General features: G+C 42.7%; 1 protein-coding gene across 8 annotated transcripts in view; it reads left to right on the plus strand.

Annotated features, from left to right (window-relative positions):
* Nucleotides 1-23,274, plus strand: part of LOC147015523 (C-myc promoter-binding protein-like) — a 215,415-nt gene that overhangs the window by 99,618 nt on the left and 92,523 nt on the right. For all 8 annotated transcript variants that reach the window (XR_015050358.1, XM_085850314.1, XM_085850313.1 and 5 more), the window contains 6 exons: nt 10,021-10,262; nt 10,830-10,896; nt 11,039-11,097; nt 13,338-13,482; nt 13,874-14,049; nt 16,687-16,784. Coding sequence is in view for 7 of the 8 variants with exons in the window: in XM_085850314.1 (XP_085706440.1) it covers nt 10,021-10,262; nt 10,830-10,896; nt 11,039-11,097; nt 13,338-13,482; nt 13,874-14,049; nt 16,687-16,784 (787 nt within the window). In the remaining variant the exon portion in view is untranslated. The remainder of the gene's footprint in view (nt 1-10,020; nt 10,263-10,829; nt 10,897-11,038; nt 11,098-13,337; nt 13,483-13,873; nt 14,050-16,686; nt 16,785-23,274) is intronic.

Raw genomic sequence — 23,274 nt, forward strand, 5'->3', positions numbered from 1 at the left:
CAAATCAGCAACAATATTTTTATATATATATATATATATATATATATATATATATATATATATGTATATATGTATATATATATATATATATATATATATATATATATATATATATATATATATATATATATATATATATATATATATATATATACATATACATACGAGGGTGTTGTGAAAAGCAATGCCTCCTATTTTTTTTTTCTTCTCCAAAACAGGCAAAGATATTTGAATGAAACAAAGTGCAGTCCGCACATTAGTTCTTCACACCACTGGGTTCGAAGTTTCGTAAATATGATACAAAACGTTTCTGTGCTTCATGAGTCAAGGTGGCAAAGGGCATCGTGCCATTGTGTGTGCTGTGAATCTTGAAGCACTGGAGATGGTTGTTGGGATGAGATGCCGAGAGGTGAGAGTTGGGTGCACCATTACGATCCTGACAATAAGAGGCAGTCAATTGAGTACCACCACAAAGGATCACTAGCCCTGACTTGGCTCTGTCAGATTTTCATCTCTTCCCCAAACTTTAAGGAACACCACTGTGGAGAACATTTTTCTTCTGACGATGACGTCAAAGTCTCTGTGAAGCGCTGGTTAAGTCAGCAGGATGTACAATTCAATCATGACGGAATCACAAAACTACTTGAAGCTTGGCAGAAATGTGTGAACCACAGTCATGATTATGATTATGTTGAGAAATAGATGTGCACCATGGGAGAATAAAGATTGATGTTGGTATCCATCTTTGTTTTATTTAAATATATTTTCCTATTTTGGAGAAAAGGAATAGAATGCATTACTTTTCAACATGCTCTCATAATTATTCACTGTCTAAATTTATGTATGTATGAATATATACTTGTGTATATATATATATATATATATATATATATATATATATATATATATATATATATATATATATATATATATATATATATATATATATATATATATATATATATATAATATATATAATCATTTTGTGTGTGTGTAAACATATATACATGTATATTGTTGTGGATTTCCGTCCGCCGGCGTGCGGACGACCGCTTCGAGCCAATGGCGGCCGCTCTCGCCCACGGGACGGACAATCTAGTCGCAGCCTTCCGGATCAAACGCCGGAACCCCGCTACGGGTGTATTTTGAGCACACCACAGCCTAGTCAACACTCTACCCGCGCTACAGGGTCAATCGCCGAATTGTCGATATACCTAATTAATCGCGCGGGCAGACTACCGAGAGACTGCACCTCAACGGGGCTCGCTTGAAACGAGCCGCTTAAGCAGCTCGCTTAGTTTTGGGATAACCGAGCGGGGTATTATCGCGAGGCCCCGTTGGACCCGATTCTATTATCGGTTATTTAACAACCAACTATATTCCGGACGCAGAACGGCAGCTCAATTAAGGGAAGAGGACGCAACGAACGGGTCAACATTCAAACAAGCACATTTATTTACAAAGCACATGTAAACGGTGATGCAGTCGTGCAGGTATGCAATTATGCAATGCCGAACACGCATGCAAGTATACAACCAACAAAAGCAATGCAAAAGAGCTACTACCGTCTATCTATTATGTACACAATGCACTTAACAACAGGTTTACTTACGGACATGGCGCCACAACGTTCATGCAAAGAAACAAAGGAAAAACCCCATCAAAGGCTAGGGGGTAGACTGGACCTCTTGGGGTCTTTATAAGCATGGAGCTGAGTGGACCGCAAAGGCTCCGAGAGGCTGGGCTGGTTACCTTCCCCCTCGTGGTGACTCGCTAGGGCGACCCTTGACGTCCCCTCTCCAGAGACCCACGGTAAGGCACGGTACGGCAGGCCGCGTGCATTGGCTCCGCTCTCTCCAGCTCCCTACCGCGGCTCCACACACTGCCCACAACTCTGACACAACTCTCTTCCCTCTCCTCCACACACAACAACCACAACCTTGCGTTCAGCGCGCCCTTTTATCTCGAGCTCCGCCCGCCCTGATCTCTCCTGCCCCTTCTTCCAGCTCTCGCAGGAAACTTCCAGAAGCAGGGCGTTTTTTTCTCTTCGATCGGGGCTTTTCTTTGCCTTTTCCAGGGCGTCGTTGCTTCACGTTCCTCTCGCAGGGTTTGTCGTTGCGGGGAGGGGTGAGGCTGGGATAACCGAGCGGATATTATCGCCAGACCTCGCCAGACCCGATTCTATTTATCGGCTATTTAAAAACCAACTATATTCTGAGTGCAAGATGGGGCAATTCAATGAGGGAATGGACGCAACGAACAGGTTTACATTCACACAAGGACATTTATTATAATAAAGCACGTATGCAATTAAACAAGGCAAAACGCGTATGCAACAAAAGCATGACAAAAGAACTACAACCGTCTACTTATTATGTACAGTCACTTGCACTCAACAGCAGTTCCTACTTATTAGACGGGCCCACGGACACACGGATGCACACACACACACACCCAAGAAATGGTGGTAGAGGCCTTTAATAACGAGCTCCAGCTCAGAGGACAGGTGAACTGAAACCCAGAGCCTATCTCGAACCTCTCCACCTCGTGTGGTCTTCAAGTTGTTCGGACCTGGGCTCCAGCGAGAGCGAGCTGGATCTAATCACCGAGCCGCGATCCTTCCCGTCGATGCGTCGCTTCCCCGAGGAACCACCTCCCGTGCTTCTCAACACGTGCTGGTGAGACGAGGCGCCGATCCTTCCCATCGATGCATCGCTTCCCCGAGGAACCACCTCCACTAAGAGGCCGATGAGTCGCACCAAGCCGGGAACCAAAATGGAGAGCAAAGAGCTCCACGAACCAAGAAGAAGAAGCAACCACTCGCAGCTCGAGCCGAGCGACCGGCTTAAGTTCCTTCCAAACAGGGCAGCTTGAAGCAAAAAGCTCTCCCGAGCCAAGCAGAAGCCGAAGCACATGGAAGCATCAAAGCAAAGAGCCTCCAAAAAGCCTCCTCCCGAGTCAGGCCTCAGCCGAAGCTCACTGAGCCAGCCGAAGCTCACTGAGCCAGCCGAAGCAAAAAGCTTCCGAAGGCCTCAGCCCTAACCCAAGCCAAGCAGGACCCGACGGTCTGCTGAACGACTTCTCTCTGCCGAAGCAAAATGCGTACTAACCAAGAACAAAGAAAGGATATTGTCCTCATCCTTCTCCCCCCCCCCTCCTCCACGCCCGGCGTGACTCATGCCCTCGTGATCCATCCCCCCCGCTCAACCACGGGTGGGAGGGAATTGTTGACATCATGAGTCACGAGCCGGCAGGGTTCTTCCTCTTCGCAGAAGAGGGGGAGGGAGGTCTCCATTGTTCGTTCCCTAACTATTAAATCGATCCGCAGCGCATCTAATCGATTTCTGAACATTTAAACAATGAAAGGTGAGCTACCTAGGGAACAAGCACTTATCGACATAGCTGACTAAAGGAACCTGTATGTTGTGTGCAATCGAATTCCCAAATTCGTAACAAAATATATATATATATATATATATATATATATATATATATATATATATATATATATATATATATATATATATATATATATATATTGTTGCGGATCCGGGGTGGAGGGATTCTCACCCGAGTCTTGATAGCCAAGCGTTACAGATTCGGCGCCAGCCTCACCACCGCCATCTCTGGGGTTATAACGCTGGCTGGCTCGGCACAGGCCTCGGGTCACGCGTCTTCATTCGTGATGCCAACGTACTCCTGGACCTTACCAGTTGGGGAAATAGACCCTGGTTACAGACTGGTTTTGTCAGATGCCGAGCGTTTTCTACCAGTCTGTAACCATTTTCGGTTTATATACCAATTGAGCGAATTGTTTCTCAGCGCTGCACGAATTGACTCAAAGCGGCAACTTCATACGAATCTGCCAGATTTATTGGGGAACTTCGGGGAACACAACACAAGCAAAATATTCACGACAATGTTTTAATTGATCTATAACCTGTTCTTAACTTGAGAGATACGGATTACGGGTTTCGAAGGGGTCCCTACCGAGATAAGCCTTAAACGACATGCAGACAAGACATAGACAGCATGCAGACAAGAGAGAGTACTTAGTAATGTTTCATGGACGAGAGGAAAGCGCCAAAAGCACGAATGTCGCTCGTAACAAGCCGATGTCCATGGATTCGCACCCCAAGCTCGAGCACGCTGCGTGGCAAAATGGCGCTCACCCTCCTTTGTCGCACCGCACGTGGCCTCTGCGCGCTCTGACCCCGCATAAGGTCGACGGCACAAGACCGTCAGGTCTATTATGGGTTTCAGCTGGTTTCTCACAAGGTCTAGCATACCAGTCCAAATCGAGGTGCCGGGCTCCGGCAGGCTGGGTCCATGGGATTCCAAGACGTTGTCGAGCCGTGAGGTCATTAGGGACAGTCAGAGGCTCTGTCATGAGAGGCAGGTTGAACCTGTCGATCACTTCCTCTCGAAGCCGACTCCAGACTCACACAGCAGCCAGGTCCTCTCGAAGCAGATTGCCGCCTAAACCTCAGGTTCAGTTTTCTCTCCGGCAGAATCACCACTCGCTTTCTTTTTCTTCTCGCCTCCAAAAACTAACTGCTCATCCAGCAGATCGCGCCTCGACACCCGTCGTTTCTCTCTTGCCTTCCCGGCGCACGATCGCCTCGAAGCACGACTGCTCATCTCCATCCTCTCTGCTTTTTCCACCTTGTCTTTTTGGGGCGTGCCCCTTTTACGAAGCTGACAAACTCCTCCCCCCCAGCTCCTCCTCCCTCTCCAGCTCACTCCCCCTCAGCCGACTGGGCGGGGCCTATCGTCTGGAGAAGGGAAGGAAGAAGAGGAAGCTCTCGGTACACCACCACCGCACGAACAATAAACATCCTCTTATTTCTCCTGACACACATGTAACATCCATTTTACCGAACAGCCTGGCGAAACATGCATTTAATGGGGGATCTGGGCTAATCCTATATTTAGCAGCATACTTAGGGCCATTTCCATTGCATTTATATATATATATATATATATATATATATATATATATATATATATATATATATATATGTGTATATATATGTGTGTATATATATATGTGTATATATATATATGTGTATATATATGTATATATATATATGTATATATATATATGTATATATATATATATATGTATATATATATATATATATATGTATATATATATATATATGTATATATATATATGTATATATATATATATATGTATATATATATATATGTATATATATATATGTATATATATATATATATGTATATATATATATGTATATATGTATATATATATATATATGTATATGTATATATATATATATGTATATGTATATATATATATATGTATATATATATACATATATATGTATGTATGTATATATATATATATATATATATATATATATATATATACTGAAACGCAAAAGAAACTTACCACTTGTTTGAAATGTAATAAAATTGTAACAGTTCAAAATAAAACAAACCAACAATTGCTAATTGAAACATTGGCATTTTATTGATGACATGTCAAGTTTTTGACCAAGATACACCATCTCATAAGTTTGTTCTACAGTACAGAACAGCATAGGGTGCAATGTCAGTCCCCTTTCAATAGCGTGTGTGGCCACCATTGTTTTGGATACAGGCAGTGCATCGTCGGCGCATACTGCCTCCAGTCTTTGGATGGATTGCTGCTGGATTCTGTCCCACTCAGTCCTCAATGTCTGAAGCCATCTTAGGACCATCTGCCTGTCCTGCCTTGCAGTGGTGACTTTTGGCCTCCCTGATTGAGGTCTGTCATCTGCAGAGCTGTGGAAGGTGTCTGTACACCAGGGCTGATATCGTCTGGTGTGAACAGCCAAGGTGACGTGCCACCTCATGGTAGCTCAATCCGCCTTGCAGTATGCCCAAGGCACACTGCCGTTGATCCCTTGACAATTGTGGCATGTTGATTGAAATTCCCATTTTGCACTGGCCTTTTTAAAGCCAATATCAAGACATCACTTGCAGCTCATTGAAATCATCCCGTACCCCTTGGCTAATCACTGACAGTCAAAACGGCTGTTCAACAGCTGTGCTATGAAGTGACCATTGAAGGTTCAAGTGACCATCTGTAACCGTTTTGTCTGACAGTAAGGACACTATTGTCCACAAATATGTTCACACATTTACTACACGCAGTGTTATTGTTGATATTTGAAGGTTTAAAAGGTGATAAGTTTCTTTTGCGTTTCAGTGTGTGTATGTATATATGTTTATATATATATATATATATATATATATATATATATATATATATATATATATATATATATACATACACACATTCATACATACATACATACATAATAACATTAGAGTTTGTTTGTTGAACATTGCACTTTGACACTGCCTTAACAGCTACTGATGATGTGTAATTTCCATGTTTGAATATCTTTAGACCTTATTTGAGCAAGCTTTCGTGGTAAATATGTGATACTCTTTCACATAGGCATTTATTCAATCAGTATTTGCTTGAATGTTTTGGCATAAGGATCTTCTTAAACACCTGAGATGTTCCTATCCGGATGAAAGCTCAGATGTTGTTTCTTTGATTAAGTTGTTGCACCAAATTATGCTGCAATCTGATTCAGTAATCTAACATTCTCATTCATCAAAACATGCTACCTTCATTTCTTTCTTTTTTTGCTTTCTACCTCGGTCACTTGCACATTCTGTCCTAACGTGGATTCTTGGTACATCGTGGCAAAATACAGTTTTGGGGATCATCCAAAGTAAAGTGGTGTTATCTGTGTATCAAGTTGGGAGACTTCCAAAGTTCAACATTTATTTGCAAAAGTGACTTTCATTATATTTGCCCTTGTATATTTCTGAAATGATACATCGTTGTCTGAAATTTTTTATATCCTAATCGCATAATCAAACAAGAAAAAGAGCAATCAGAGATTGCAGACCCTCGCAGGACTTTTTTTTTCTCGTGTTTGTGTGGTTTTGTCGTGTATTTTGTATGGTGCTTATGTACTGGTGTATTACGTAATTAACAGAGACATTACTAGAATGGCCACTTTATGACTGCTCGCAGTGATGACCAGGTACCAAGACATCCCGCTTTGATCGGACACCTGACCCTGACCCATGACATTTATTATTATTCAATTGAATTTATAATGGGATTAAAATAAATTCAATTCAAATCAAATGGAAGACCAAATAGGTACAGTCCTGTATTGGAGTAATCAGAAGGAACCCGAACAAGCAAAACGCAAAGATGATGTCATCAGGAGGAACCTGGATAGGATTCAGGATTCAGCTGCGACTCCTCTACCCTCAAACCCATCCATGCGCAGCCAAGTGAACCTCATTCAAAAAATAAAAAAGAACCCATATCAAAAAACGAAATAATTCTGGCTGCCAGATCATGTGTCCAATCAGGTTGAAATTTAAAAGCTATATTCCTCATCGCTACCAGATCATAATTGTGAAGTTTCACGTCCATCGATTAAATGCTTCAGTAGAAATAATTTTTTGAAGATTTTTGTTCAATGCAATGTGGCTGCCAGACCATATGGCCTATCAATTATATTCATGAAAACCCTGGTGTCCTCAAGGCTTTGGGAACGTGTGTGATGTTTCCCCTCCATTTATCCAGCCATTCGGTAGAAGATTTTTTTTTAAATAGTTTTTAGGGTAAATCCAATATGGCTGCCAAACCATGTGACCTATGACATCATAGGCATGAACGTTTAGTCCCTCGTGGATAGGCAGTCATATCTGAAAAGTTTTGCCTCCATCTGTTCAGCCGTTTCAGAGAAGAAGATTTTTGAAGGTTTAAAAAAAACAATATGGCTGCTGAACCATGTGACATTGGCATTGACGATGATCAATTTATCCCTAGATGGCCCACAAAAATGTTCATACTGATCAGATGTAGCGTTCTACGTATGCATTTATGTCATAACTAAGACCCATGACGTTATAACAAAATCGCATTTATTCCCCGGATGTGGAGTACTTGCCATGTGCTAAGTTTCAATTTTTTCCTTGGTGCTGTTTCAGAGATAGAGTTTCAAAGTTTTTCCTTTTTTCCAACATGGCTGCAACACCACGTGATCTATGACGTCATAATTATCATTGAAACATTCTGCATGAGTAGTCACTCCTATGGTGAAAATTTTATGTGAATCCAACAAGCGGTTGCAGAGAAAAACGCTGACGTTCTGTGCGGACAAAGAAACAAAGACGAAAGGACCCAAATGCAATACCCTCTCCTTTGCTGAGGGTAAAATACAGTTGGTGTGCAAACCTTGTATAGATGAGCATTTGCTTTCTTTTATTGACATGATAATATTGTAGGAGAACTGTAAAAACTTGTATATTGATGAATAACTAAATACCACCCATCACTTTAATGATGGGAATACGAGGAGGTTGGGGGGGTGGGTGGGGGTTAAAGAGAGATAGGGAGGAAGAGGAGAGGGTTGGAGGAGAAAGAAGGGGGGAGTGTAGGAGGAGTTGCGTGGGAGCTGGGAAGGGGGGAGAGAGGATGGGGAGCAAGGAGGGAGGGGAGAATGAGGAAGGGGATGGGAAAGAGAGAAGAGGGTGGGAGAGCAAAGAGGGGTAGGGGAGGGGAAAGGGACTATCAGGCTGGCAGAGTGAGGAGTGGTGGGGGCGGGGTAAGCAGCGTACCGGGGCGAAAGTACTTTGATCATCAATTGCGAAAGCGAACTTCTTGTTGTTGCAGACTTTGGTTTCTTTCAATCCGCGTTCTCAACCGTCGCTAATAGGTACTTACTCTGGTGTTTGGTTTTCATACGTTTTAGCAGTAATCCATCCATCCATTGGGACCATACTCTGTGCAGAGCATTGGTGCTGCCTTGGTAGTCCCCTTGGCTATTGAGCACAATCCTGGACAGGTCGCCACTCCGACGCAGGATACCAGCAAGCTGGCACTCATTTTGCCGACCTCGGAAGGATGACAGGTAGTCATCCTCACCTGGTATTAATTAAACAGCCAAGTGGGATTTGAACTCAGGATCCTAGGATCCCAAGCCCACCACTCTAGCCATTAAGCCAACACCAGGCATATTGCAGAAATGAGCAAGGTCTATTGAACAAAGTGAGCATGCAACTTTCAGACTGTCTTCTTCAACTTTCCCAAAATAGTTCCAAACTGCAGTTCTCGACCTTTTGAACAATATTTTGTCAAGACTTTATCGTCGATGTATTGCCTACCGGTCTGTCAGCAAAGCAATCAGCACGCTTGACCGGCCAACTCCAAATGCCTTGCTATTCATTTAAAATGAACACGCCCTTGAGGCGTGTTTAGTTTGTAAGTGACTTGCTTTTGCTGCTACTGTATATTGCAAACGGGATGCCCCAGGGGTGTGTTCATTTTCAATTAATACATTACCAGGCCATGTGCAACCGGAAAGTGCCCAACAGGGACGAACCCCCCACCCCCCAATTTTTATTTTTTTTAAAACGCTGCTTTTTATCAAGTAGGAATTACTCGGAGTTGACGTCTATTGTGGTTCACTTCTCGATTCCTTTCAATTCCATGGTTGGAAGTGAGTACTTTCGAATCGATCCGCACACCACTTGAGGCACTCCAATGAAATTGTTGATAAGGAACGGCTGACCAAAGAACCCAGCAAGCTGGCAGAGGGCTGACCAAGGATGATGCCTTACTAAATAAAGGATATAATTAAATATGGCCGTTAATTATCTTCAAAGGGGGTGTTTTAATTGACTCAAACACCCAATTTTCACTCTTGCACTTCCTTGGAGTTTCCTTCGTGTGCATGCAAAGTTTGGGGCTGCTCGGTTTCATGGTTTTGGAGTTATGGAGGACACACACACACACACACACACACACACACACACACACACACACACACACACACACACACACACACACACACACACACACACACACACACACACACACACTTATTATGGAAGAGCAGAAGCTTTGGTGGTTATCATTTAATTATCTGTATTTTTCCATTATTCTGACATGTATTCATGCTTGGCCAGGTGTATGGTGCAGCCATTCAGTTCTATGAGTTGTTTCCGTCGGAGCGACTGACCGATCGCCAAAGGGCTCAGCTGGGTATGCTCGGTGTTCTTGACCACCAACCCATCCAGAACAAGGTGGCCCATGGAAACAAGAGCATTTGTTTGCTCTCACGGTGGCCATTCTTTGAGGCTTTTCGCAAATTGCTGCTGTTCTTGTACCGCCTCTCTGTGTCTGGACCCAACCTCATCCCTATTGAAATGTGAGTTTTCTGATCGATTGGCTGATCAGTATGTCACTGTTGTCCTTTTGTTAGTCGATATGGTTCACATTACCTCGGGGTACCAGAAGGTTGTCAGCTTGTTCTTGTCACCTACCCAATCAGTCCACAAAGTTTTGTCATAACCCATCCATAGCTTTTTGAAATATCGTGCTTGAAAATCATAATTTTTGTAAATTCTAGTATCTGGATCTTCACCAAAATCAAATCGATTCGTCCTTCTGACACACCCAACCTGACCCCCAAGTTTTGTCAAAATCCGTATAAGTTTTTGAGATATCCTGTTCACAGACAAACAAACAGGGGTGAAAACATAACCTCTGCCCACCTCTGGCGGCAGAGGTAATTAACAAATTTTCTTTTAAAGATAAAAATTAGTTATTTTATTGGTTACTATCAGCTGATTAGTTATTTTTGAGTTTTTCCGATTCCTTTGTGCGTTGTATAATCTCATGCAAAAGCATCACTACCCATTGCTGAGCAGAGTGAAAGATTGTGGCAAGCTTTTAGATTTTATTCCCTTTGTTTGTTTGTTGTTTTTTTTTTCAGGCATATTTACCACTTCATGCACAATGTTCCATTTCCTTCATCTCAAAGGCCACGGATCATGGTTCAGGTAGATGTTCAAACTTTGGGGTTCCTTTAGAGGAGTGCAAGTGGATGATGATGATGATGATGATGAGGAGGAGGTGATGTTGCATTGCATCTGATGGTCTTATTTACGATGTGTGTGTTGTGTGTACCATCCTTAACCACAGCTCTCATCGCATGACTCTCTCATGTTGTCGCAACCAGTGTTGACTCCTCTGCCCTTGTGGTACGTCTGACGTCATTTTTGTCTTGCTTCAATAGCCATTTTGATATTGCATTCTTTGATATCTGCAAGCATTTTGTTCATGAAGGCAGTGAGGACAAGTAAGAAAAAGACATGATTTTTGGTTATCTACCGATATAAAACACAGTGGGTGTTTGTGTATTTGTCTGTCCCCCTTCATCAGCACGATTTAAGTCTGGTTTTGAAGTCCATTCTTTTAACACGACTGGGTGTTCACTTTTGTCAAAAGCCCCTGAGGACACTCAAGACCCAAAAGACCCAGATGACCCAAAAGTCTTCAAAAACCCAGAGGGCCCTGAGGACACAAAAGACCCAAAGGACTCAGGGACCCAAAAGACCCTGAGGACCCAAAAGACCCCAATGGCCCCGAAGACCCGAATACATAATGACTGGGTGTTCACTACAATCTATTTTTTTTCAGGACAAAAAAAAAATTGAAAAACATTTTTCTTGGTTTCCAATTTTTCCTGTATTTGCAAAATACAGGAAATATGTGATATAATCTGTAAAAGCCACTTGGTTTAATAATATAACTCCAACCCATCATTTTTGAAGGGCTTTATACGAGTAATAATATGTTCCCTTTCAGGAACTTCAACACAGCAGGAGGCAATTAGGCCCATCAATCCTGTACAATGGTTCCCAACCTCTGGTTGTTTGCCAATGCTCTATCCTTTTTAGCTCACCTGGAATTTAGTCAGGTGAGCCTATGCGATTGAGCAGTGTCCGTAGGTGAGTGAATGAGTGTCAGTCAGTCAGTCCGTAAACGCTTCAGTCATAGTTGCTTGAACTAAACACACGATTTTGATGAAACTTGGCCACAATCTTCATATCTGATGCCTAACGAAGGTGTATTGACTGCATCAAAATCTGCGCTCATTTAGGGAGTCTGTGGGGTTTTTTTATTGCCCCCCCCCAAATAAATAAATAAATAAATAAATAGGTATTTGCTTTCTTCTCAAAAACTGCACATAATTTCAATGAAACTTGACCACAACCTTCATCACCAGTGATGTACCAAAGTGTATCGACCGCATCAAAATATGCACTCATTAAGGGCTATACAGTGGGGTTTTTGACCCCCTAAAATAGGTATTTGCTGTCTCCTCCGAAACTACACACAATTTTGATGAAACTCTACCACAAAATTCTTCATCCTTGATGTACCAAAGTTTATCGACTTCATCAAAATCTGCGCTCATTAAGGAGTATACAGTGGGGTATTTGTTCTTTTCTCCGAAACAACTGATACAATTTCAATGAAACTTGACCACAACCTTCATCGCCCATGATGTACCAACATTTATCGACTGCATCAAAATCTGCGCTCGTTACGGGGGGTCTATTGGGTGGGGTATTGGGTCTATTAGGTGAATAAAGTATTCTCATTGATCTACCTCCCAAAATAGGTATTTGCTCTCTTCTCGGAAACTACATGCACGATTTTGATGAAACAGATGGGCCAAATGGCAGGAAAGTTCCTCTAATTAACTTTGTGAGCTGAATGATAATGACACCATTCTACACATTTTAAGCACTTCATATAAAAATAAATAATTATCCTTAAACTGAAGAAAAAAAAGTATTTTTCTTATATCAGAATCAAAATTGAATATAAAGTAGTAAAATAGCTTCAACAAGGAGCTGATACTCCAGGTCCCTCACCTTTTGGGTGTTGTGCGAAATAGATCTGTGTAATATGAAAGCTAGATCTTGAACAGTTTTTGAAATATCACATACAAAGGCCAAGTTACCAAGATGATTGCCATGTCAACATAATTCAGCCAATCACAGCTGTGATCTCATCAGGTTGAGGTCATGTCACGAGGAATAGATATCTGCAATATGAAAGCTCAATGTTCAACGGTTTTTGAAATATCGCGTGCACAAAAGTACATGGACGGTCGATCTGCCGGTCAGAGCTCATTTTAATGTCCCCCATCTCTGACCTTGTCACAGTTGGGGGACAAAAAGAAGGAAAGTATTATGAACTAAATGCTTATGCTTATCATCAATGGTGCGTACTTAACAAATAGATGGCCCTTTTGAATCCAATTTTTTTTTCTGCAATTAAAGTCAGCAAACAACGCTGTGATAAAGTATTCTATTTTTGATTAATCTGACATTAGGCCAAATTTACCCTTCCTTTCCTGCTGATATTTTTTCTTGATTAGCCGATTTGTGATCTCTTACTGTAAATCAATTCCTCTGTGTCCTGGCAGTGGTGCCTCCTTCTCCTCTCTCCTGCTCAACCTGGGCCCAGAGAATGCTGTACTTCTGTTGCTTTCAGCACTTTTGGAAAGCAAAGTCCTAATTCACTCTCTGCGGCCTGCAATTCAGACAAGTATAGCTGAGGCCCTTGTTTCGGTATGCACTTTTTTTTCTTTTTCTCTCATTTATTTATTTGTTTATTTCAATTATCAAAGACTTATGCATGATTGAGCTTGTAGAAATTATATGCGGTACGATGACGTTAAAGACTCTGGTGTACTTTTACACAAATTACAAGGAGGATTGAGGATTTGAAATGAAATCTCACATTAAAAACGAACCAGAAGCCCTCACATTGATGCTGAGGTGGCTATTACACACAGAAAATGTCTTTCATAACATAGGTTAGTGAACCCTAGGTTCATTCCATAAAATGTATGATTTGGCCAGGCTACAAGCCTAAAAACGAACTTTTGCAAAAAGAGAATAAGGTGTGCATGTGTATTGTGTATAAAGCAGGTAATTGTAATGTTTGTTGTTCCTACAGCTCATCTTCCCATTCCACTGGCAGTGCCCATACATCCCACTGTGTCCGCTCTCACTGGCTGACGTGCTCAGCGCTCCTTGCCCTTTCATTGTCGGCATCGACTCTCGCTATTTTGACTTGTATGATCCACCTGCTGACGTGCTCAGCGTTGATGTAGACACAAACACGATATATCAGTACGTGGCACTTGGGAGGGAGTTTGGAGTGGGTGGGGGGTGAATAGTAATCAAACATATGTGTGTGCTATATTGATCTTATTTTTTTTATTTATCCTAACGATAAATTTCTCATGCTCAGTGTGCATCCATACTTGATTACTTGCACATCTATTTTGTATTTCTAAACCAACAATCATTTGTATGAGTATCTCTCCTATGTGTTCCAGATCATATTTTCTGACATTTGCCTTGAGTCTCACTTGATGTTTCCTCATTAACGGAAAGAATGTGCTGCTCTTTGCCCCGCTGTGTTATCAACTTCATATGTTCATAGTTGGATTTCTGAAGGTTTCAATTTCACTGTTTTGTCAAGGAATTGTGATGTGGCTTTGAATGGCAACTTGATTTGTGTTTTGGCAACAGCATTGTGGCACCAAACCTGCTGATTTGGATTTGAAGGAAGAGGTGAATTTGGATCTTGTACAGACATTGATCTATATTTCAAAGGGAAAAACCATGGGATTGATTTTGAAGAAATGGGAACATCGTATTGTTTCCAGCTTATTGTTTTGCTATTCTTCTGATTCATCATTGAACTGTTTCCCAATTATTTTTGCCTCATCTGTTGACTTGTCTCCAGAGATCATTGTGTTTTTCATGTTCCACTTTGGCGTGGCCTTCTCTTTGTGTTTTTAAGTCCCTGAAGTAATGCTACCTTTAATTGCTCCCATCCATGGTTTACTATAAAGACATAAACAGCAAGGTGCAAAGGAAATTGTTATGAGTTGTGATATCCTCAGTCTGATAGGATGGTGCAGAGGGAGCACACTTACCTTTCACTTGTCTAGTTTGGGTTCGCCTCTTGACCAACTAAAACTGTCAGATACTTCGCAGGCAGGGCATTGTATCACAAAGTACTCCGTTACTCAAATGGATGGCAAGCTGGCAACTGGTCTGCTCGCATTAGTTGGTGGAGGTTATCCATGGTGTCTTTTGACAAAAAGTAGGTAAGTTATTTCCAGCACATCATTGCATTTTCTCTGGCCTAATTCGAAATGCTTGTCATATTCAGCCTTATGTCAGGCTTGGCAAGCTGGTTCATCAAAGACTTGGGCCATGCATCTGTGACATGCTCTTTGAGCCACCGATCCTAACTTAATGAAAATGCTGCAATGAGGAGGAGGAAGAGAAAACGAATGTGTGCCCAGTTGTTTGCAAACGCATCTATTTTAAGAGAGCACCCAGTTGTGTGAAAGCGATTACTTAGAGCTCCAGAGGAATATGCTGATGAAACTCCCCATTGTTAAATACTCTGTCTTGTTCCTTCACCCTGGCCATAAACAGCACGCATGTATTGCGATGATCCCATCTGTGTTTGTCTCTTTGTCGGCAGAATAACTGGAGAAAAAGGTCGGGTGGAATCACCAAATTTGGTACAAAGCTTCATAGTTTGAATGTCTCAGATGAGTTCAACTTTCAGCTCCCAAGGAAAAAAAAAACTCAATTACTACAGGACTGTTTGCTCACACTGCGGGAATGTGGCAGAAATAGGTTTTCTTTGATATACAGAGTCAAGTCTCATGGAAGAGCAATCACATTGAATGGATCAGGACATTACGTGACATTTGGGTAGTAGGTTGTAGACAGCAACTGCTCAGGGTAGTACTACCATTCTGACTTGGGAGCGTTAAAGTGGTGCCCGGAACCATCTCACACTCTCCGTGTCAGGATTGCTGGTCTTATTTCTGTCTCACTCAAACTATTGCTACTGGGCGAGCTTCAATATCTCTTTCTTGCAAACAAACGTCATACACTTTTGTTACTCACTCATTTTTACTCCTCACTTTACATTCTCTCTCTTATTTTTCTTTATTTAAGGCCTGGCTTTCAATGAAGACTATTTAGTCCGTGACTGGAACCTTCAACATTAAAAAAAAATAAAAATAAACATTAATGGTAAGGGGGGGGAGGGGAAGGGTGGGAGGGGAGGGGGGGTTCAGCGATTGATTCCCACCCGCAAGCCCACCTCCTTCTATAGTTCCAGTTTTCCCTTCCGAAGAGTTTGCTTCTGTATTCATCTTGTCTACCTCATGCATCCTTTCCTGCCCCCCATTCCTCCCCACACCCATTGTTTGTCCGAGTTTCCTTCAATCTTGTCCTTCAACTCTGCTATTGGTGCCCACAACCCCCCCCCCTTCTCCCCCTTCTGTTCCTTTTGTTCTGTTTCATCCTGATCCATTCAGTGTTCTAGCTCTTCCACGAGCTTTGACTGTATACAAAAATTAAAGAAGCCTAAGTCAGTAAACACCATTTGCGAAACCAATTGTCTTCGTTTCACACTGTGTTCTCATGACTGCATTGATTCCTGGAATAATTGATTGAATTGTTTTGTGAAAGAATAATATGAACCATTGAAGGCCCAAGTAGATGCTCATGAAAACATTTTAGAGAAATTGCACATTAAACCATTTTCTGTAATTGTCATTTGTTTAGTTGATATTTGATCATTATTTGCTTATTTTTTTTTTTTTAAAAGATTGTTTGATATTTTGAAAGCATTTTCCTTATTTGCTTTTCTACAACTCACCAATTTCCTGCGCAAGTAGATCAATGGATTTGGCACTAACCACATCTCAAAGTGTTGTTCTGCTTTAGGAGTGACGAGAAGAAGGCCCTTAGTTGGAAGGCTTTGCCCAAGAAGCCATGCAAGCAGCTGCTCTCTACGCTCACTCGTATTTGGCAGGACCGACAGTGTGAGTTTGCCTTGTTTGAGCAGCCACCATGGTGTTGTGTTATGTGGGTGTCTAATTGAGCCATATTACGAAATAACTGGGTTATTTACAGATTTGAAGTATTGTGACTGGAAATGTTGGACTGCATTGCCAGATATGAACTTACAATGGTAGTTTGAGGTTGAATTGAACTTGTCCCATTTATCGTTGCACCTTGATGCCATCTGTGTATAAACCTGTAGATACGTCGTCATTTTGAGATTTGACGTTTTCATAACTCGTTGAAATCTTCATGATTTGTAAATTTGATTCCACCCAGATGTTCTATGGTCATAAGCGATGGCATTCACAGGGTGACATGGCTGAACTGTATGGGGGTCGATGTGGAGCTTCCCCACCTATCGCCATAAAAATAGTCATGGTCACATGTATGCCACTTGAGTACTATATCATCGTACCCCTGAGACCATACCTGACCATTGTCTGCTTATTTGTTGTCTCACTTAATTGGGCAACAAGTCCTTCCACATTTTGTATTGTACCATGAAGTTCCCAAAACATTTGTATGCTTTCTGTCTGTTGACTGAACCCTGAAGTTTTTTTTTCTTTTTGTTTTTTTGCTGGTGGGTATCAGAAATGTCTCAACTCCATGCTGTATGACTGTCTCTCTGGCATTAAATCATGAAACCATGTCTCATCAAATGCAACAACTTTCATTCAAAAATTTCTCTCTGGTGGTTTTCCAGCATTTATGTTGCAATGACTCAGCCAGGGTTCAAACTCAGAGTGGATGTTCTAACCATTACGGCACTAGGTATGGTCGTTGATGATGAGAACATGAGAGCATGTCCCAAATTGTGTGGGTCTCCACTGGATTGTGAGAGTTGAGAGGCCAGTTTGCTTATTAACAAGTTAAACTGTGTAATAAATTAGAAATCTAGTATAGTTTGATAAAATGTGTGACATGTCATTGCTTATAGATTCTGCCTAGTTCACTCGATGTTATTGGCAGTTGTGAGACAACATCAATTTGGGCAACAAAGTCCAGTGTATGTTATAAATATTTTAAATGAAGTCATTTGTGATGTTATCTCAATTAGTTTTTGTAAATGTTTAACAAAAACTGCATTAAGAGCCTATGATCTCTTAATTTAGAAAAAACCAAAATCATTATCTTTTCTACCCTCATTAACCCCCACCCCAACCCCCACTCCTTCCAAATTTCCAGGTTTTCTTTCCTGAGAGTTTCCTTCTGGATCCATATTGTCCACCCCATGCATCCTTTCCTGCCCCCCATTCCTCCCCATACCCATTATTTCTTCATGTCTCCCTCTATATTGTCCTTCAACTCCACTGTTGGTGTTCCCCATTTCCCCCCCCCCTCTTATTTTCCTTTTGTCCTGGTGCATCCTGTTCCATTCAGTGTTCTTGCTCTTCCACAAGCCTTGATTCTGTATGCAAAAAATATGTATTATGTAATTTACTGTGCTGAAGACCAGCCAACCTGGAAGAATCCCCCACTCATTTATTTTAATGTAACACAAACATAACCTTGCTTTACCCCCTCAGTTTCATTGTTTATCACTGCTGGAGTTGTTAGCTCACCTGGACTTTTGTCTGGTGAGCTTATGCAGTCGAGCAGTGTCTGTAGGTGATTGAATGAGTGAGTCAGTCGGTCAGTTCGGAAACACTTCAGTCATTATCGCTTGAACCAAACACACGATTTGGATGAAACTTTGCCACAAGCATCATATCTGATGTGTAACGAAGATGTATTGAAGGGCATCAAAATCTGCGCTCATTTAAGAGGTCTACGGGGGCGGGGGGGGAGTGGGGGGGGGTGGGGTTGACCAATGAAAATACATATTTGCTCTCTTCTCCAAAACTACATACACAATTTTGATGAAACTTGAGCGCAACCTTCATCACCCATGATGTACGAAAGTTTGTTCATGGCAATAAAAAAAATCGAGGTCTAACGGGATTTGCGGAGGGTTTCAGTGACTGTTGCTCCTGATACAGGTGAGCTTCAGGACGCGGTCCTATTTTTATTGGTTATCCTCATCTGTTCCTAAAGGCGTGCATGTTGTCAGTCAGTCGGTCAGTCAGTTGCTAAAGGAGATTCAACTCTAGCTACTACATAAATGGCAGTCCTTCTGTCTGTTTGTTTGTTTGTAACCAATAACCTCCTAGCCCAGTGAACCGATCTTGATGAAACTTTCCACACATATAGACCGACCATTCAGCTCCAGGATGCGCGAAGTGGCTTTACATAAAAATGAAAATATATACATATTAAAAAAAATATTTAAAAAAATTTCCATTTAAAAAATAAAAATAAAAAGGCTTTCGACTAGTGCACCGGCATATTAATCCTAACAAAAGGCTTCATGGTTAAAAACGCTAGGGTTTTTTGAAATACAAAATGTTCGTATTCGTTGACTTTTTAAACATACACTTTCTCCTCCTGTTATTTGAATTCTCCAACGACACACGCATGGCAACAGCTAACTGCTGATAGATCTGCTCATGAAAGAGCCAGGCAAGCACAGTCGGCTGCAGAGAGAGAGAGAGAGTCGTCTTACTGCTGATAGATCTGTTCATGAAAGAGCCAGGCAAGCGGAGTCAGCTGCAGAGAGAGAGAGTCATCTTACTGCTGATAGTTCTGCTCATGAAAGAGCCAGGCAAGCAGAGTCAGCTGCAGAGTCAGCTGCAGGGAGAGGGAGACGGAGACGGAGACGGAGACGGAGACGGAGACGGAGACGGAGACGGAGACGGAGACGGAGACGGAGACACGTCTTACTGCTGATAGTTCTGCTCATGAAAGAGCCAGGCAAGCAGAGTCAGCTGCAGAGAGAGAGAGAGAGAGAGAGAGAGAGAGAGAGAGAGAGAGAGAGAGAGAGAGAGAGAGAGAGAGAGAGAGAGAGAGAGAGAGAGAGAGAGAGAGAGAGATAGATCGAGAGATAGATCGAGAGATAGATCGAGAGATAGATCGAGAGAGAGATCGAGAGAGAGATCGAGAGATCGAGAGAGAGATCGAGAGAGAGATCGAGAGATCGAGAGAGAGATCGAGAGATCGAGAGATCGAGAGATCGAGAGATCGAGAGATCGAGAGATCGAGAGATCGAGAGATCGAGAGATCGAGAGATCGAGAGATCGAGAGATCGAGAGATCGAGAGAGAGAGATCGAGAGATCGAGATCGAAGATCAGAAGATCGAGAGATCGAGATCGATCGAGAGATCGAGAGATCGAGAGATCGAGAGAGAGATCAGAGAGATCGAAGATCGAGAGATCGGAGATCGAGATCGAGAGATCGAGAGATCGAGAGATCGAGATCGAGATCGAATCAGAGATCGAGAGATCGAGAGATCGAAGAGATCGAGATCAGAGATGAGATCCAGAGATCAGAGATCGAGAGATCGAGAAGATCAGAGATCGAGATCGAGATCGAGAGATCGAGAAGATCGAGAGATCAGATCAGAGATCGAGATCAGAAGATCGAGAGATCGAGAGATCGAGAGAATCAGAAGATCGAGAGATCGAGAGATCGAGATCGAGAGATCGAGAGATCAGAGATCAGAGATCGAGAGATCGAGATCGAGAGATCAGAGAGATCGAGAGATCGAGAGAGATCGAGAGAGATCGAGAGAGAGATCAGAGATCAGAGAGAGATCGAGAGAGAGATCGAGAGATCAGAGATCGAGAGATCGAGAGAGATCAGAGAGATCGAGAGATCGAGAGAGATCGAGAGAGAGATCAGAGAGAGATCGAGAGATCCAGAGAGATCAGAGAGAGAGATCAGAGAGATCGAGAGAGAGAGATCAGAGATCGAGAGATCGAGAGATCGAGAGAGATCAGAGAGATCCAGAGATCAGAGATCGAGAGATCGAGATCGAGAGATCGAGATCGAGAGATCGAGGAGATCAGAGATCGAGAGATCAGATCAGAGAGATCAGAGATCGAGAGATCGAAGATCGAGAGATCAGATCGAGAGATCAGAGATCCAGAGGATCAGAGATCGAGAGATCGAGATCCGATGGAGATCGATCGATCGAGAGATCGATCGATCAGTCGAGATCGATCGATCGAGAGATCGATCGATCAGGATCGATCGATCGAGGAGATCGATCGATCAGGAGATCGATCGATCAGATCGATCGATCAGGAGATCGATCGATCGAGGAGATCGATCGATCAGTCGATCGATCAGTCGATCGATCAGGATCGATCGATCAGGAGATCGATCGATCAGAGAGATCGATCGATCAGGAGATCGATCGATCAGTCGATCGATCCAGGATCGATCGATCGAGAGATCGATCGATCAGAGATCGATCGATCAGGATCCGATCGAGTGAAGATCAATCGATCAGTCGATCGATCGAGATCGATCGATCCAGGATCGATCGATCGGAAGATCGATCGATCCAGGAGATCGATCGATCAGGAGATCGATCGATCAGATCGATCGATCAGGAGATCGATCGATCAGGAATCGATCGATCAGCGATCGATCGATCAGTATCGATCGATCAGTCCGATCGATCAGTCGATCGATCAGGAGATCGATCGATCGAGGATCGATCGATCGAGATCGATCGATCGAAGATCGATCGATCGAGGAGATCGATCGATCCAGGAGATCGATCGATCGAGTCGTCGATCGAGATCGATCGATCAGTCGATCGATCAGATCGATCGATCAGATCGATCGATCAGGAGATCGAATCGATCGAAGATCGAGAAGCTGATCGATCGAGTGATCGATCGAGAGAGATCGATCGAGAGATCGATCGAGAGAGATCGATCGAGAGAGATCGATCGAGAGAGATCGATCGAGAGAGATCGATCGAGAGAGATCGATCGAGAGAGATCGATCGAGAGAGATCGATCGAGAGAGATCGATCGAGAGAGATCGATCGAGAGAGATCGAGAGATCGATCGAGAGAGAGATCGATCGAGAGATCGATCGATCGGAGATCGATCGATCAGTCGATCGATCAGTCGATCGAAGTCGATCGAGAGATAGATCGAGAGATAGATCGAGAGATAGATCGAGAGATAGATCGAGAGATAGATCGAGAGATAGATCGAGAGATAGATCGAGAGATCGAGAGATCGAGAGATAGATCGAGAGATAGATCGAGAGATCGAGAGATCGAGAGATCGAGAGATCGAGAGATCGAGAGATCGAGAGATCGAGAGATCGAGAGATCGAGAGATCGAGAGATCGAGAGATCGAGAGATCGAGAGATAGATCGAGAGATAGATCGAGAGATAGATCGAGAGATAGATCGAGAGATAGATCGAGAGATAGATCGAGAGATAGATCGAGAGATAGATCAGATTGATCGAGAGTTGAGAGATAAGATCGAGAGATAGATCGAGAGATAGATCGAGAGATAGATCGAGATAGATCGAGATAGATCGAGAGATAGATCGAGAGATAGATCGAGAGAGAGATCGAGAGATCGAGAGAGAGATCGAGAGATCGAGAGAGAGAGATCGAGAGATCGAGAGATAGAGATCGAGAGATCGAGAGATAGAGATCGAGAGATCGAGAGATAGAGATCGAGAGATCGAGAGATAGAGATCGAGAGATCGAGAGATAGAGAGAGAGATCGAGAGATCGAGAGATAGATCGAGAGATCGAGAGATCGAGAGATAGATCGAGAGATCGAGAGATCGAGAGATCGAGAGAGCGATCGATCGAGAGAGAGATCGATCGAGAGAGAGATCGATCGAGAGAGAGATCGATCGAGAGAGAGATCGATCGAGAGAGAGATCGATCGAGAGAGAGATCGATCGAGAGAGAGATCGATCGAGAGAGATCGATCGAGAGATCGATCGAGAGAGAGATCGATCGAGAGAGAGATCGATCGAGAGAGAGATCGATCGATCGAGAGATCGATCGATCGAGAGATCGATCGATCGAGAGATCGATCGAGAGATCGATCGAGAGATAGATCGAGAGATAGATCGAGAGATAGATCGAGAGATAGATCGAGAGATAGATCGAGAGATAGATCGAGAGATAGATCGAGAGATAGATCGAGAGATAGATCGAGAGATAGATCGAGAGCGAGATCGAGAGATCGAGAGATCGAGAGACCGGGAGATCGAGAGATCGAGAGATAGATCGAGATAGATCGAGAGATCGAGATAGATCAGAGATCGAGATCGAGATCGAGAGATCGAGAGATCGAGAGATCGAGAGATCGAGAGATCGAGAGATCGAGAGATAGATCGAGAGATAGATCGAGAGATAGATCGAGAGATAGATCGAGAGATAGATCGAGAGATAGATCGAGAGATAGATCGAGAGATAGATCGAGAGATAGATCGAGAGATAGATCGAGAGATAGATCGAGAGATAGATCGAGAGATAGATCGAGAGATAGATCGAGAGATAGATCGAGAGATAGATCGAGAGATAGATCGAGAGATCGAGAGATCGAGAGATCGAGAGATCGAGAGATCGAGAGATCGAGAGATCGAGAGATCGAGAGA

This window comes from Eptatretus burgeri, chromosome 12 (genome assembly GCF_056783735.1).
Source record: "Eptatretus burgeri isolate ZD-2024b chromosome 12, Ebu_testis_v1, whole genome shotgun sequence".
Classification (NCBI taxonomy): domain Eukaryota; kingdom Metazoa; phylum Chordata; class Myxini; order Myxiniformes; family Myxinidae; genus Eptatretus; species Eptatretus burgeri.